Source organism: Emys orbicularis, chromosome 2 (assembly GCF_028017835.1).
Source record: "Emys orbicularis isolate rEmyOrb1 chromosome 2, rEmyOrb1.hap1, whole genome shotgun sequence".
NCBI lineage: Eukaryota > Metazoa > Chordata > Testudines > Emydidae > Emys > Emys orbicularis.
In genome coordinates, this window is record NC_088684.1 from 221,248,214 (window position 1) to 221,261,126 (window position 12,913).

At 41.6% G+C, this 12,913-nt stretch overlaps 1 protein-coding gene across 1 annotated transcript in view; it reads right to left on the reverse strand.

Annotated features, from left to right (window-relative positions):
- Positions 1-12,913, reverse strand: part of TGFBR2 (transforming growth factor beta receptor 2) — a 74,188-nt gene that overhangs the window by 33,951 nt on the left and 27,324 nt on the right. Inside the window, exons 3-4 of the mRNA XM_065399310.1 lie at positions 11,359-11,530; positions 9,225-9,415 (exon numbers count right to left, since the gene is read on the reverse strand). Coding sequence (XP_065255382.1) covers positions 9,225-9,415; positions 11,359-11,530 — 363 coding nt within the window. The remainder of the gene's footprint in view (positions 1-9,224; positions 9,416-11,358; positions 11,531-12,913) is intronic.

A 12,913-nucleotide genomic window follows, 5' to 3' on the forward strand; every position in this document is an offset into this window, starting at 1 on the left:
CAGCACTTTAGAGATCAGAGAGAGATACCAGGCTTAGAAAACATTAGAACTTTTTCAATCCTTTCCTGTGCTCTCTGCATAAGACAGAACAGCTTCTGTTTATATAGGTTAGGTCATCCAAACAGGAAACAAACAATACCATGTCACCTAGGTGACCAACTGTACACAATGAGTAATCATAGCACTTAATACTCAGATAATCCATAGGTTGTAATTTGCTTAAACAATACAAACAGCTATGATTAATGAACAAATATGGAGAAATTATCAATTTGTATATAGTTTGCAAAAGAAAAAGAATGCTACATTAACCTAAAAAATTGTTTCTTTACAAATAGTTTCCCAGCTCTGATACTGAAGTTTTGAACTCCATTTCAAAGCAACAGTTCTGATGAGTCAGTCTAAAATGTAAAAAAGCTAAGTATACTTATGGTTGGTACTAAAGGTTTCTTCCACGTTATGATGACATACATATGGAATGTCCAAAACAATGATCTAATCTTGCAGCATACAATGGAAAAATTTCCAGTTGTTCACAGTAAAGGTACAATACTCAATACACCCACTGAAGCCTGAACACTGTAAGATGGTGAACTTCACAAATGTTCAGACAGGGTAGGTGATGTTTTCAGGATGGTGAAGTAAGAGAAATGATCCAAACATAAAACCAAAATTAAATACACAGAAGAAACTGAGCTAGTGATGTGGTACAAATTAGTGATCTGTTACCAAGCCTCTGCATTTTTACTCTAGCTCAGATTTGAGGCCCATGATTATACCTGCATTTATTAAGATAGTAACATGCAACAAGATGCCACTTAAAGGCTCAAATTTTTCAGATGCAGTCTCTAATATTCTGAGTACCATTACAGGCATTCAAACCAACGAGGCTGCAGGTCAGGAAAGGGGAGATTGTCCTCCCCATGGACTGCATGCCGATCTCCCACTTCCTTTGCAGAAGTGAGAGAAACCAGTCACCTCTGCATCACCTGCACAGGGAGGACAGGTTAGGCCTGAGGCTGGAGGGAGGAGTGCACATTATGCTCCCATAGTGGGCAACCAATGAGGAATCTGTGCAAAAGGTAAGGTTCAGGGATCTTTTAAGATTGAACTTCAGCCAGCCACTCTAGCTTAGGGCTCTGGCATAGCATCTTCTTCAACGAGGTAGAACGCTCCCACTCGTAAATTGCTTGACAGGGTTATGGAGACTGGGAGGTGGCATAGCGAAGGGAGAGTAGGGAAAACGTAGAAAAGAAATTGGCAAAATAATGAAAGAAACCTGGATTTGTCCAAATTCTTAGCAGTAGTTTGGTTTCTTCAGAATAGTTTAAGTTGTGGGAGGGGAAGTGCAACATTTTAATGAATAATTCTGGAATGAACTATTGTGATGTGTGGGGCCATTATATCTCACCAGGGCAAAACCCTCAGCACCCAATCTTGCTCCCATTGAACTCAACTGTAAAACATCCAATCTCTTTCATGACAACAACACTGAACATCTGGCAAACCTTTTTCCGAGCCGACTGTTTTGGGGCAAGTCTTTTCCAATGTTTTTGCTCCTGAGGATTGCTTCTGGTAACATTGAAATTAGACATTTAAATAAATAATAATTAAAATAGCCTGGCATGGAGTTTTGCTTTCAGGAGCAATTTTCCACCACAAACCTCTGGTTCAAAATTCCAATTGGTGTGTGGTGTTTGCCAGTCAGCCACAATTTTGTTTGGCAAAAAAGAATGTGAGCAGAATAAACCGAAGAGTTTCATAGTGGTTAACTTGTTCCTTTGATCTTTTTTCCCCACCGAGCTATGCGATATTGTTTTATATGATCATGCGCATAAAAATGTTATTCTTCAGACTGATTCCTCAAATATTAATTGAAATGGCAATAGCCAAAAGCAAAACACAGCAGCAAAATTACATCTGTGTAGTTAGACGCATATCTGGTTTCAGTGTGTTTGTTTATTCTACAACTTGGCAATTTAAAATTAAAATCCACAAAAGAAACAGACATTTGATTTGGTTTTACCCATTTCAAATACTTGCAAAGCCATGACTGAGTGAGTCACAATACCTACCACTATCCACAATTTTTTGATTTTCGTGTCTTAATATGGTGCATTACTCAGAGGTTGGGGCTGGGAGGCTAGCCATTCACCACAAGAGACTGATAAAGGACAACAATTCCATAAACTGATTTGACTACAACATAGAGCTGCTTAGCTGTGATTTGTTGGAGCCTAGTAACCAACCTCTTTATGGAAATTAGAGCCTGCTGCTACATCCAGTTTTCTGTCTCCTACCTCAGGCACATATTTTTAGTAGACAAGTAACTGTATCTGGTTTGCCTTTTAAATCTTGCATGTATACCAAGCAGGAAGAAGAGGTTGGGAGCTGATCACTTTCAGCAGTAGGTACACAGCACAGATATTGATTATCAGCTGTAAGATTATGATTTTTTTTATTATCTAAATTTTATGGCTGCTACTAATGAAGAGAGTGCTCTGGAGACCTGAGCCAAAGTTCACTGAAGTCAATTCAATCAGCTTTTAGATCAGGCCATAGAAGGAGACCCTGCCTCATTCTCTCTCTCTCTCTCTCTCTCTCTCTCAAAAAAAAAGAGATATGCAAAGGAATAGCAAAATACATATACTACTGTACAAGTAAAAGTAGTATTCAAAAGACAGGAGCAATGTACAGAATGGAGCTGGATGACAGTCATTCCAAAGGCAAAATTATTATAGGCTATTATCTAGTTGTCTGGAGGAGCAGTGGACCAGCTGGCTGTGATGTTCTGCTCAAAGTTAAACACAGACAGGAAACCGCATGTCTGATACTGTAAAAATCGTTTGTCTTCCTTCCATGGCTAACCAGGCAAGCAATCCAGCTGGGCTGTTTTCATTTAAAAGAAACACTAACCCACAAGAATAAAAAAGGAATGACAAAGCCTCATTTTTTTCCCCTTGGAGTTGTTTGTGTTTGTGAAAGGACTGGAAATGTTACAAACTGAAATTTTGTATTATTTTATTTTTCATCTGAACTACTCACAGACTACGGGCAATTGCTGCATATAGCTTTCACAATTATATACTTACAATGGGACCCTACCCACAGGGAAAGTTCTGAATCTACTTACTTCTAAGAATGAAAGAAATTAGAGTAATAAGTTCAGATTCTCATGTGCACTAAGGCCCTTTTACACTACTCTTGCAACATAATGGGGCTGTAGTGTAAATGAGAATAAGGTATTCAACGCTGGATTTATGGAATGGTTAGCATTATAACCATTAACAGAGAAGACATGTTTGATACCCAAATTGCATTTAATTATATAACCCCAGGAGAAACAGTTTTAACATGACTAATTTATAACAAGTTAGCCAAAATCCATAGGGGTGTATCGAAATCCTAGTCAACTAACAGATGGTAAGACGGTTGTTACCTTTTCACTGGGAACACATTCACTTCTCATCTAAATAAAATCAAGACACCGATTAGTATTGGGGTCTGATTCTGCATTCTCTGTTCACATGAGTGGTATCATTTACTTCAATTACTATATTACTTGTGTGAGTAAGAATTACTCACATAATAAAGCATAGAAGGAGTGGATCCTTATTGGGTAAATGTAGACATTTCAGAAAAACCAAGGACCTTCTTTAATGCATATATTTGAGCAACACATGTACGTGCACAGCAGGGCCGGCTCCAGGGTTTTGGCCGCCCCAAGCAGCCAAAACAAAACAAAAACAAAAACAAAAAAAAAGCCGCGATCGCGATCACGATCTGCGGCGGCAATTCGCTCCCAGGCGGAGTGAGGGACCGTCCGCCGAATTGCCGCCGAATACCTGGACGTGCTGCCCCTCTCCTGAGCGGCCGCCCCAAGCACCTGCTTGACAAGCTGGTGCCTGGAGCCGGCCCTGGTGCACAGCATGCAGTATTCACATGGAAAATGTATGCACAAAGCAAGTCTCAAGTGCACCTGTAAGACTCCAGATTGTGTTTGAGGCTTGACAGTAAGTGAAATAATCATGGGACCTGATCATTTTCTGTGGGAGAAATTAAATAGAGGTGTGTGTGTGTGTGTGTGTGTGTGTGTGTGTGTGTGTGTGTGTGTGTGTGTGTGTGTGTGTGTGTGTGTGTGTGTGTGTGTGTGTGTGTGTGTATGTTTATGTTTATGTTTCCAGGAACTGGTACAGTACCTGTAGAATCAACTGCTGCCATCCATGATGAAAACTTTGTTGCCATGCAGTCTGAGACCTTGTCTACCCACAAACTTGCACCAATTTAATTAAACTGGTTTAGTTCAACTGGTACAAAACCTGTGTGGACACTCCTATTTTCGTTTAAGAGTGCTTGCTTTTGGTTCAGTTTAAATTGGTTCCTACTTGACTTCAGCTAAACCAAAATATGCATAAACAGGGGAACGATGAGTAGGAGTAGGGTGGTTATATTCTGTATTTAGCTCTGGTGCAGCCACTGCTGGAATACTATGTCCACTTCAGGTGTCCACAATTCAAGAAAGATGCTGATAAATTGGACAGGGTTCAGAGAAGAGCCACGAGAATGATTAAAAGACTGGAAAATCTGTCTTATAGTAAGAGTCTCAAGGAGCTCAATCTACTTAGCTTAGTAATGAGAAAGTTAAGGGGGTGACTTGATCACAGTCTATAAAGGGCCAGATTTTTTAAAGGTATTTAGGTGCCTAGTGGGCTTTTCAAAAGCATCTAGGAGCCTAACACCCACTGAAATCAATGAGTTTAAGGTGCCTATTTGCTTTTGAAAATGCCTCAAGGTGCCTAAAGAGCTTTAAAAATCTGGGTCTATATACGTACCTAGACAAATTCAGACTGGAAATATTATGTAAATTTTTAACAGTGAGGGTAATTGACCATTACAACAATTTACCAAGGGTTGTGGTAGATTCTCCGCTATTGGCTATTTAAAAATCAAGATGGGATGCTTTTCTAAATGATATGCTCTCTAATTCAAACAGGAATTATTTTGGAGAAGTTCTATGGCCTGTGTTACACAGGAGATCAGACTAGGTGTTCACAGTGGGGCTCTTAAAATTGACTTCTGTACTCCTCCCCAGCAAGGGGAGTAGCGCTAAAAATCGACCTTGCTGGGTCGAATTTGGGGTAGTGTGGATGCAAATCGACGGTATTGGCCTCTGGGAGCTATCCCAGAGTGCTCCATTGTGACCACTCTGGACAGCACTTTGAACTCTGATGCACTAGCCAGGTACACAGGAAAAGCCCAGGGAACTTTTGAATTTAATTTCCTGTTTGGTCAGCGTGGCGAACTCAGCAGCACAGGTGACCATGCAGTCCCCCCTGAATCTTAGAGCATAGAATGTTTCTACGCTCCCCCTATCATCTCCGTCCCTGAGGTTATCACAAATTAAAAGGTGAAATAAAACACACTCGCGATGACATGTTTTCTGAGCTCATGCAATCCTCCTGAACTGAGAGGGCACAGCTTAATGCATGGAGGGATTCAGTGGCAGAGGCCAGGAAAGAATTAAGTGAGCACGAAGAGCGGAGGCAGGACGCAATGCTGAGGCTAATGGGGGAAGCAAACGGACATGATGAAGCATCTGTTGGAGCTGCAGGAAAGCCAACAAGAGCAGACCCCCACTGCATCCAGTGTATAACCGCCTACCCTCTGTGACGTTGTGCAGTCTATATGGTTTTATAAAAACTTGATAATAAGTCAATATAATGTAACTGGGATAGTTTTATAAAAAATTAATAATAAGTGACTATAATGCAAATGGGATATGCTTCGTGCAAAAGGTCTCTTGTAAGGTATCATTACAAAGCTTATAATCTACCGAGTGTGATCATCCTATTTGTAGAAATGTACCACTCTTGTATCTAAAACTAGAAATATAAAACATAACTCTGAGGGCCTATTGTAATTATGTAAAGTGTGGACCATTAATGATGGTCTGGAATCTTGATGACTCCCATTAACAGGACCATTATCCGCAGATGACTGTGTTTACCTGTGAGTCTTCCTGTATATGTGTGTGCTGGCAAGTGAGTAATAAAGTCTTGCAGTGACATGTGATCATGTCACCTGAACTGGAATCCATCTTTAACCTGGTGCTTTTCCAGTGGGGGGGTGGAAACCCAGAGGGACAAAGGGTTCCCGCCTTATGCAAAAGATATATAAAGGGGTGGAAGAGAACAGAGAGGGAGAGGAGCCATCATGGAGAATCCCCTAGCTAACACCTAAGCTGGAACAAAAGCTGTACCAGGGGAAAGAATTGTGCCCAGGCCCGGAAGGTGTCCAGTCTGAGAAAAACTTACTGAAGCATCTCTGAGGGTGAGATTATCTGTATTTAGTTTGATTAGGCATAGATTTGCGCATTTTATTTTATTTTGCTTGTGACTTACTTTGTTCTGTCTGTTACTACTTTGAACCACTTAAATCCTACTGTCTGTATTTAATAAAATCACTTTTTATTTAGTAATTTACTCAGAGTATGTATTAATACCTGGGGGAGCAAACAACTGTGCATATCTCTCTATCAGTGTTATAGAGGGCGAACAATTTATGAGTTTGCCCTGCATAAGCTTTATGCAGGGTAAAACGGATTTATCTGGGTTTAGACCCCATTGGGAGTTGGGCATCTGAGTGCTAAAGACAAGCACACTCCTGTGAGCTGGTTTCAGGTAAACTTGCAGCTTTGGGACAAGTGATTCAGACCCTGAGTCTTTGTTAGAGCAGACTGGAGTGTCTGGCTCAGCAAAACAGGGTGCTGGAGTCCTGAGCTGGCAGGGAAAACAGAAGCAGGGGTAGTCTTTGCACATTAGGTGGCAGCTCCCAAGGGGGTTTCTGGATCCAACCCGTCACACCCTCCTCCCCATGTTCCATAGCCTCCTCACCCAACTGCCCAAGAACGCAGGGGGGGTGAGAGGCTCTGGGCACCCAGCCGCTCCACTCCAGAGGACGGCCCAAACAGAAGGCTGTCATTCAAACAGTTTGATTTTTAGTGTGGCTACAATAAGCAACGTGGCCTTATCCTTCCCTCCTCCCCCACCCCACCCGGGCTACCTTATCCGTTATCTCTCTTTTTTTTTTAAATTAATAAAGAAAGAATGCATGGTTTCAAAACAATAGTTACTTTATTTCAAAGCGGGGAGGGTGGTTGGCTTACAGGGAATTAAAATCAACAAAGGGGGTGGGTTTGCGTCATGGAGCAACACACACAACTATCACACCGAAGCTTGGCCAGTCATGAAACTGGTTTTCAAAGCCTCTCTGATGTGCAGCATGCCTTGCTGTGCTCTTCTAATCGCCCTCGTGTCTGGCTGCTCAAAATCGGATGCCAAGCGATTTGCCACAACCTCCCACCCCGCCATAAACATCTCCCCCTTACTCTCACAGATATTATGGAGCACACAGCAAGCAGCAATAACAATGGGAATGTTGGCTGCGCTGAGGTCTGACCAACAGTGCCAGCGAGCTTTTAAACGTCCAAAGGCACATTCTACCACCATTCTGCACTTGCTCATGCTTGCCGTGGTATGGCGTCTGCACGGGTAACCCAGGAAAAAAGCCGCGAAACGACTGTCTGCCGTTGCTTTCAGAGGGAGGGGCGACTGACGACATGTACCCAAAACCACCCGCGACAATGTTTTTGCCCCATCAGGCACTGGGAGCTTAACCCAAAATTCCAATGGGCGGCGGAGACTGCGGGAACTATGGGATAGCTACCCACAGTGCACCGCTCTGGAAGTCGATGCTTGCCACGGTAGTGAGGACGCACTCCGCCGACTTAATGCGCTTAGTGTGGACATACACAATCGACTGTATAAAATCGATTTCTAAAAATCGACTTCTATAAAATCAACCTAATTTCGTAGTGTAGACATACCCTTAGACTGGTACCATTACTCCTTTTCCTGTATACGAATAGCTATACTGGTATAAAGCACCTATATACTGATATAACTGTGTCTACACTTAACAGCTGACTAATCACTCTACTCAACAACAAAGGAAAACGATCTAAACACCACTAATGCTCTTGCTTAGCAAGACCAGGTGCTGCAACCAACCTTCACGGTCAGTAAGAAGGAACTGAGAGGGTGTAGGGCTGGTGGCGCCTGATATACCGCCGCATGAACGAGGTGCTCCAGAGGGCACCACAGCCAGCCCTACAGGAACTGTTAATGCAAAAACCCCCAACAACTGTACATGTGAGCACGCACACACCTAAAATGGAATCGACATGAGCAAGCACTCAAAGAAGAACTGTGTCTACAGTAGGAGAGCTTTAGTACCCTGGGGAACTTGGGGAGGGATAGTGCCTTTAAGATGGTGGAGCCTGGACTCTGTGGTGTGGCTAATCTGCACTGCAAGGGGTTTGATGCAATGGAGCCATGGCCCCCTTCCTCCTTTGGAAATATCCCCCCCTTGGGCGTGTACATAGGGAGAAACCCTCGTGTTCCCTGAATGCAGGAACTTTAATTACTCATGGTTGTAGAGTTTGTCCCTAGGATGGAACATGCATGCAAGAATGACTCCTTGTGAGCTCTCCCCTCAGACCCTGCCTAAGAACTAGGTGGTATACAGCCAACTTTCTCCATCTCCAACTCTGTCTCTGCCTGCAAAACTAAAGCAGAACTCATCCAAGCCCAAGGATCTGGCTCCAGATTTCTCACTATATGGCATGGCATACAACTGAAATTTGGGATTTTAAATACCAAGTATGCAAAATTCTCCTCTCCACAAAAAAAATTTGGAACAACTTTGAATAGCAAATAAATGAGAGGAAAATTACAAGCTCTTCAGACATTGCACAAATAGACAAAAAGGTAAAATTAGCTGAAAATATTATTGGTTATGGATTGATTATCTCCATGCATGAAATGGAATGTAAACTTAACAGAGAGTGACTTTTAGAAGAAAACCAACCATATAATTAAGGAATGAAGTTACGGAATTAAGGAATCCACAATGTAAGATTTCCCACTGGATGCGGTAGGGTTGAACCTGAAAGCACTCTGGCTCAGGCATTGGGTGCAACCGTCAGGGAGCCACAAATTCAGTGTAATGAAATTTATGGAACTGCATTGCTCCTTTGGATTCTCCTCAGTGGCTGAGGAGGCAGGATTTGCCCCACCAGGAGGTTCTAGACCACAGGAAAGTCCTAGAAAACAACCCATGTTGCCTGGCAGCAGGAGGGACGGGAGAAGAGAAATTAAACTGACCTTTTGAAAAGATGATCTCATCATTGCATTCTTCCTCTTTGCAAGAGCACATGAACAGCAGTCCACCAACTTCTTTCTTCTCTTTCATCACACATTGTTTTGAGCCAGGCTCCTCCAATTTCTGTCCAGAGACTGGCAGAGCAGGATCATGACATATTGTTTCTAAAGTTGTGTTTGCATCATTCTGTCTCCTAAAAATGAAAAGGAGAATTAAAAACCAAAACCAAAAGGAGACAATCCTATCAAGGGAATTATTAGGACTCTTTCTGGGTTAAATTCACCCTGTTGTGAAAGTTAAGTTTATATAGTCTTACTGTAGCTTCTTTGCACAGGGATGAATTTTACCTTCTGTGGGCTTGTCTACATTGGGGATTTGTGCACTGCAGCAGCTACCTCAGTATATAACCAGTGGACTTTGATGGGAGCAGAGTTAGGCCAGCGCTGAATGCTTTTCAAAAACAACACCCTTGCAATTCAAACTAAAGTTAAACTGAACTGCTTTGAAACTCAGAACAGACTTGGTTCAAATTTGAGGCAAAGGTAAATCATCCTTTCATCTGAACTGGTTCAGTGCTGTATCTTGTTTTTGTCTAGTTCCTGTTCCTTGAACTTCCACTGTCATCAAGTAAAACGTGCTAAGCATTGGATCCTCTCTGCAGTCTCAAGATGAAGAGATCCCTTTAAAAAAAATTCACCCACCCCTCAACATTTTGTTTCTGTGGTTATCAGCAAAGATAGCAAAAATCTTTGGAAAATTTTAATTAAAAAAATTAATGATCTCTGCAAAATCTGTGGAATTTCAGGGTGTTTTTTCCCCTAAGATAGTTTCGGCAGTGAGTGAGTATGTGCGAGTATGTATTTTAAAAATATAGGGCTATTACAAACCAAGATAGCTCCACTGACTTCAACGAAAGTGACACCAATTTACACCAGCTGAGAATCTGGCCCATACTTTTGATGATTTTTTGGTCCACCTCTAACATTTCATTATACAACATAAGAGATGGGACTAGGACAGCTCAAATGTATGTATTGACTCATTAAACTGGCTTGCCTTTGCTGTTTCTAAACACAGTTGCATTAACAATCCAGAGAATCTCAAACTGCATTGCAGCCACTTTGTACCACACAGAACATTTATTTTACTCTTCAGACACAGAAAAAATATTTAATAGAACATTGCACTATTTCTACATTTGACGTGTCTATGTTCATTCATGCTGGACACCTTTTCAAGTGAATGGATGTAACAAAGCCATGAGCCTCATGGGATATTTCTGATGATTAATCAGGTTTTCACCTAGATGTTCCTAATTAGGCTTCAGCATTAACATTCAATGACATATACGGAAGGTTTGCAAGTTGTCTGTGCTGTTGCTTCTGCCTGGTTGTGAACTGAAAAAAGACAAGAATGTTTTGGTTTTCATTGTCAAGGCTGGTTTCATGACTAGAAGGGCAAGAACCATTTAATTCTAAACATCAACAGAAAGTTTAGATTCATCAAACACTCAGGAAAGCTTCACACGTCATTGAATTTTACATGCCCACGGTTTCTTTTGTTTCAGGTATAGTTAAATAATCTCCAAGAGTCACTATATTTAAACAGGAGATAGAAAAAAGGATTCCTTTATGTATGCACTATTATACAGGTAAAGCACTTCTGCCCATACACTGTATATAAAGCTCCTGTGATAGGCACATATAATCTAAATGATAGCGTCAGTTTGTTGTTTAATGGTTTGACTTGAAATGTTGCTTTCCTCCATTCACATCAGATAACACAACCATGATCTGCTCTTAAGAGTCACAAATCTGTTTCTACTTTCAGCGTGCTGTGGGTGGATGCAGTTTAATGGGCTGAGGAAAAACATGACTCTTTTTCAACAGCAGCAGAAGTTGGAACAGAACTGTTTTTTAAAAAAAAACCAACCCCTACACATTTCATATCCGAATTTCTGTTAACCTCAAGCAATTCTAGCACAGAGAAGAGTCAGAGCCAAGAGAATACAGTCTGTCATGGTGGCAGCACTTAGAGCGAATGTTCCAGAAGAAAGTTTTGAATGTCTTGACAGTAAGAGCAACTTCTAAATGAAGTTTAGACCTTCTCCTAACCCATAAAAAAGAATGAACTTACCATACTGCTACACAGACTTCATTCTTACTCTCACAGATGGAAGTGCGGTTGCAGTTGCTTTTGCAGTGACCTTGGTGTGTGCAGGTTGTCACCTCCACATCACAGAATTTACACAGCGCATGCTGTTTGTATTCATTTTCCTTCATTTGTTCTATAGGCGAGAGACCATCAGCTGGAGGAGAGAGAGAAATAAAACACTGTAGTAACATCAGCATATCAGACTGCATTACAGTTAATCACAATAGACAGTAGCAAACAGCCCCCCACCCCCACCCCATAAGTCAGGGATCTCTCAAATTTGCCCAACTGGAAGATCACTCCAGCAATTGGTGTTCTCTCAAATCCTGGTTTCCCTCAATTCCTGTTTACTTCAATGGAACTGAAGGCGCTCTGTGCCAGGAAGGACTGAGCCCAGTTTGAGTTTCATTTGCACAAAAGAAGAAAGTTGCATCTACTCTTATTTTTAATACAGGGGTGAGCCAACATGCAATATGTTGCAACTTTGTTCTGAGCAGCCTGGCAACGGAGGATGACATAAGCATGGTTGGGAAAGGAGTGTACTTGGGAGACACCATCATAACTCTAACCCAGGGTGGACAATGTGGGCTTGTCTTCATTGCACTGTTAGCTTGAGGTATAACTTGAGTGTTGTCCCTACCCTGATTCCTGTCCACACACAAAAATCCCTAGCTCGAGTTAAGTGGTGCTTTCAACTTGAACCAGCTAGCTCTTTGGGGGCATAGGTTGAAGCATGAGTACTGATGATATTGGTGCTAGTAATGCAGGGAGGACCCATCTACTTTGTGCTGCTAATCCAATCATCTTGAGCCAACTTGAGCGAACTCTGCAGTGAAAACACTCTGTAAAACTCTAAATTCCAATTGATGCATGGGCTGAACTTTTGGCTACTGCTCCTTTACACAGTCACTGTTGGGATGGGTAGCAGTAAAGGAAGATGAGACAATTCATCCCATTGAGGCCCCAAGTATGATTTTCAGGAAGCATATTTTTAGTTCAAATACTATTTTGAGATCCCAACACGACTGCAAGGAACAGAAAATGCCTATGTAGAGGCATATTTACTTAAAATAATATGCAACTATCTGAGATGGCGAAGACTTTGACTATAATAGTTTCCATACAATTCACCCATAAAAGTATGTAGAGCCAATTCAAGCAGATATCAGGCTTTATTGATTACAATGCTTTCATTGTAGCCACCTGTAGATGAAAACTATATTAATTTGATGCTATATGTCCAAATGGTGTTAGTCAACATACAATAGGAGATTGGAGGTTCATAAAATTCCCCTCTCCTCCACAAGCACTACAATCAATATTGCCCCCTAGAATTTGAAAATATTTACCATGTTTAGAAACACTTTTCAATAAGAATTAAATATACGTGGCTGGATGCCAGAAGAAAAAAGCAAGGATGCTAAAATTTTCAGGGGATCTTTCCACCATTGTAAGAGGGTCAGAGAAAGGGGTCCCTCACTCTTCCCTCCCTCAGCCAAGCAATGCCTGCTTCCTAAACACGCTGTGGATTTGACCC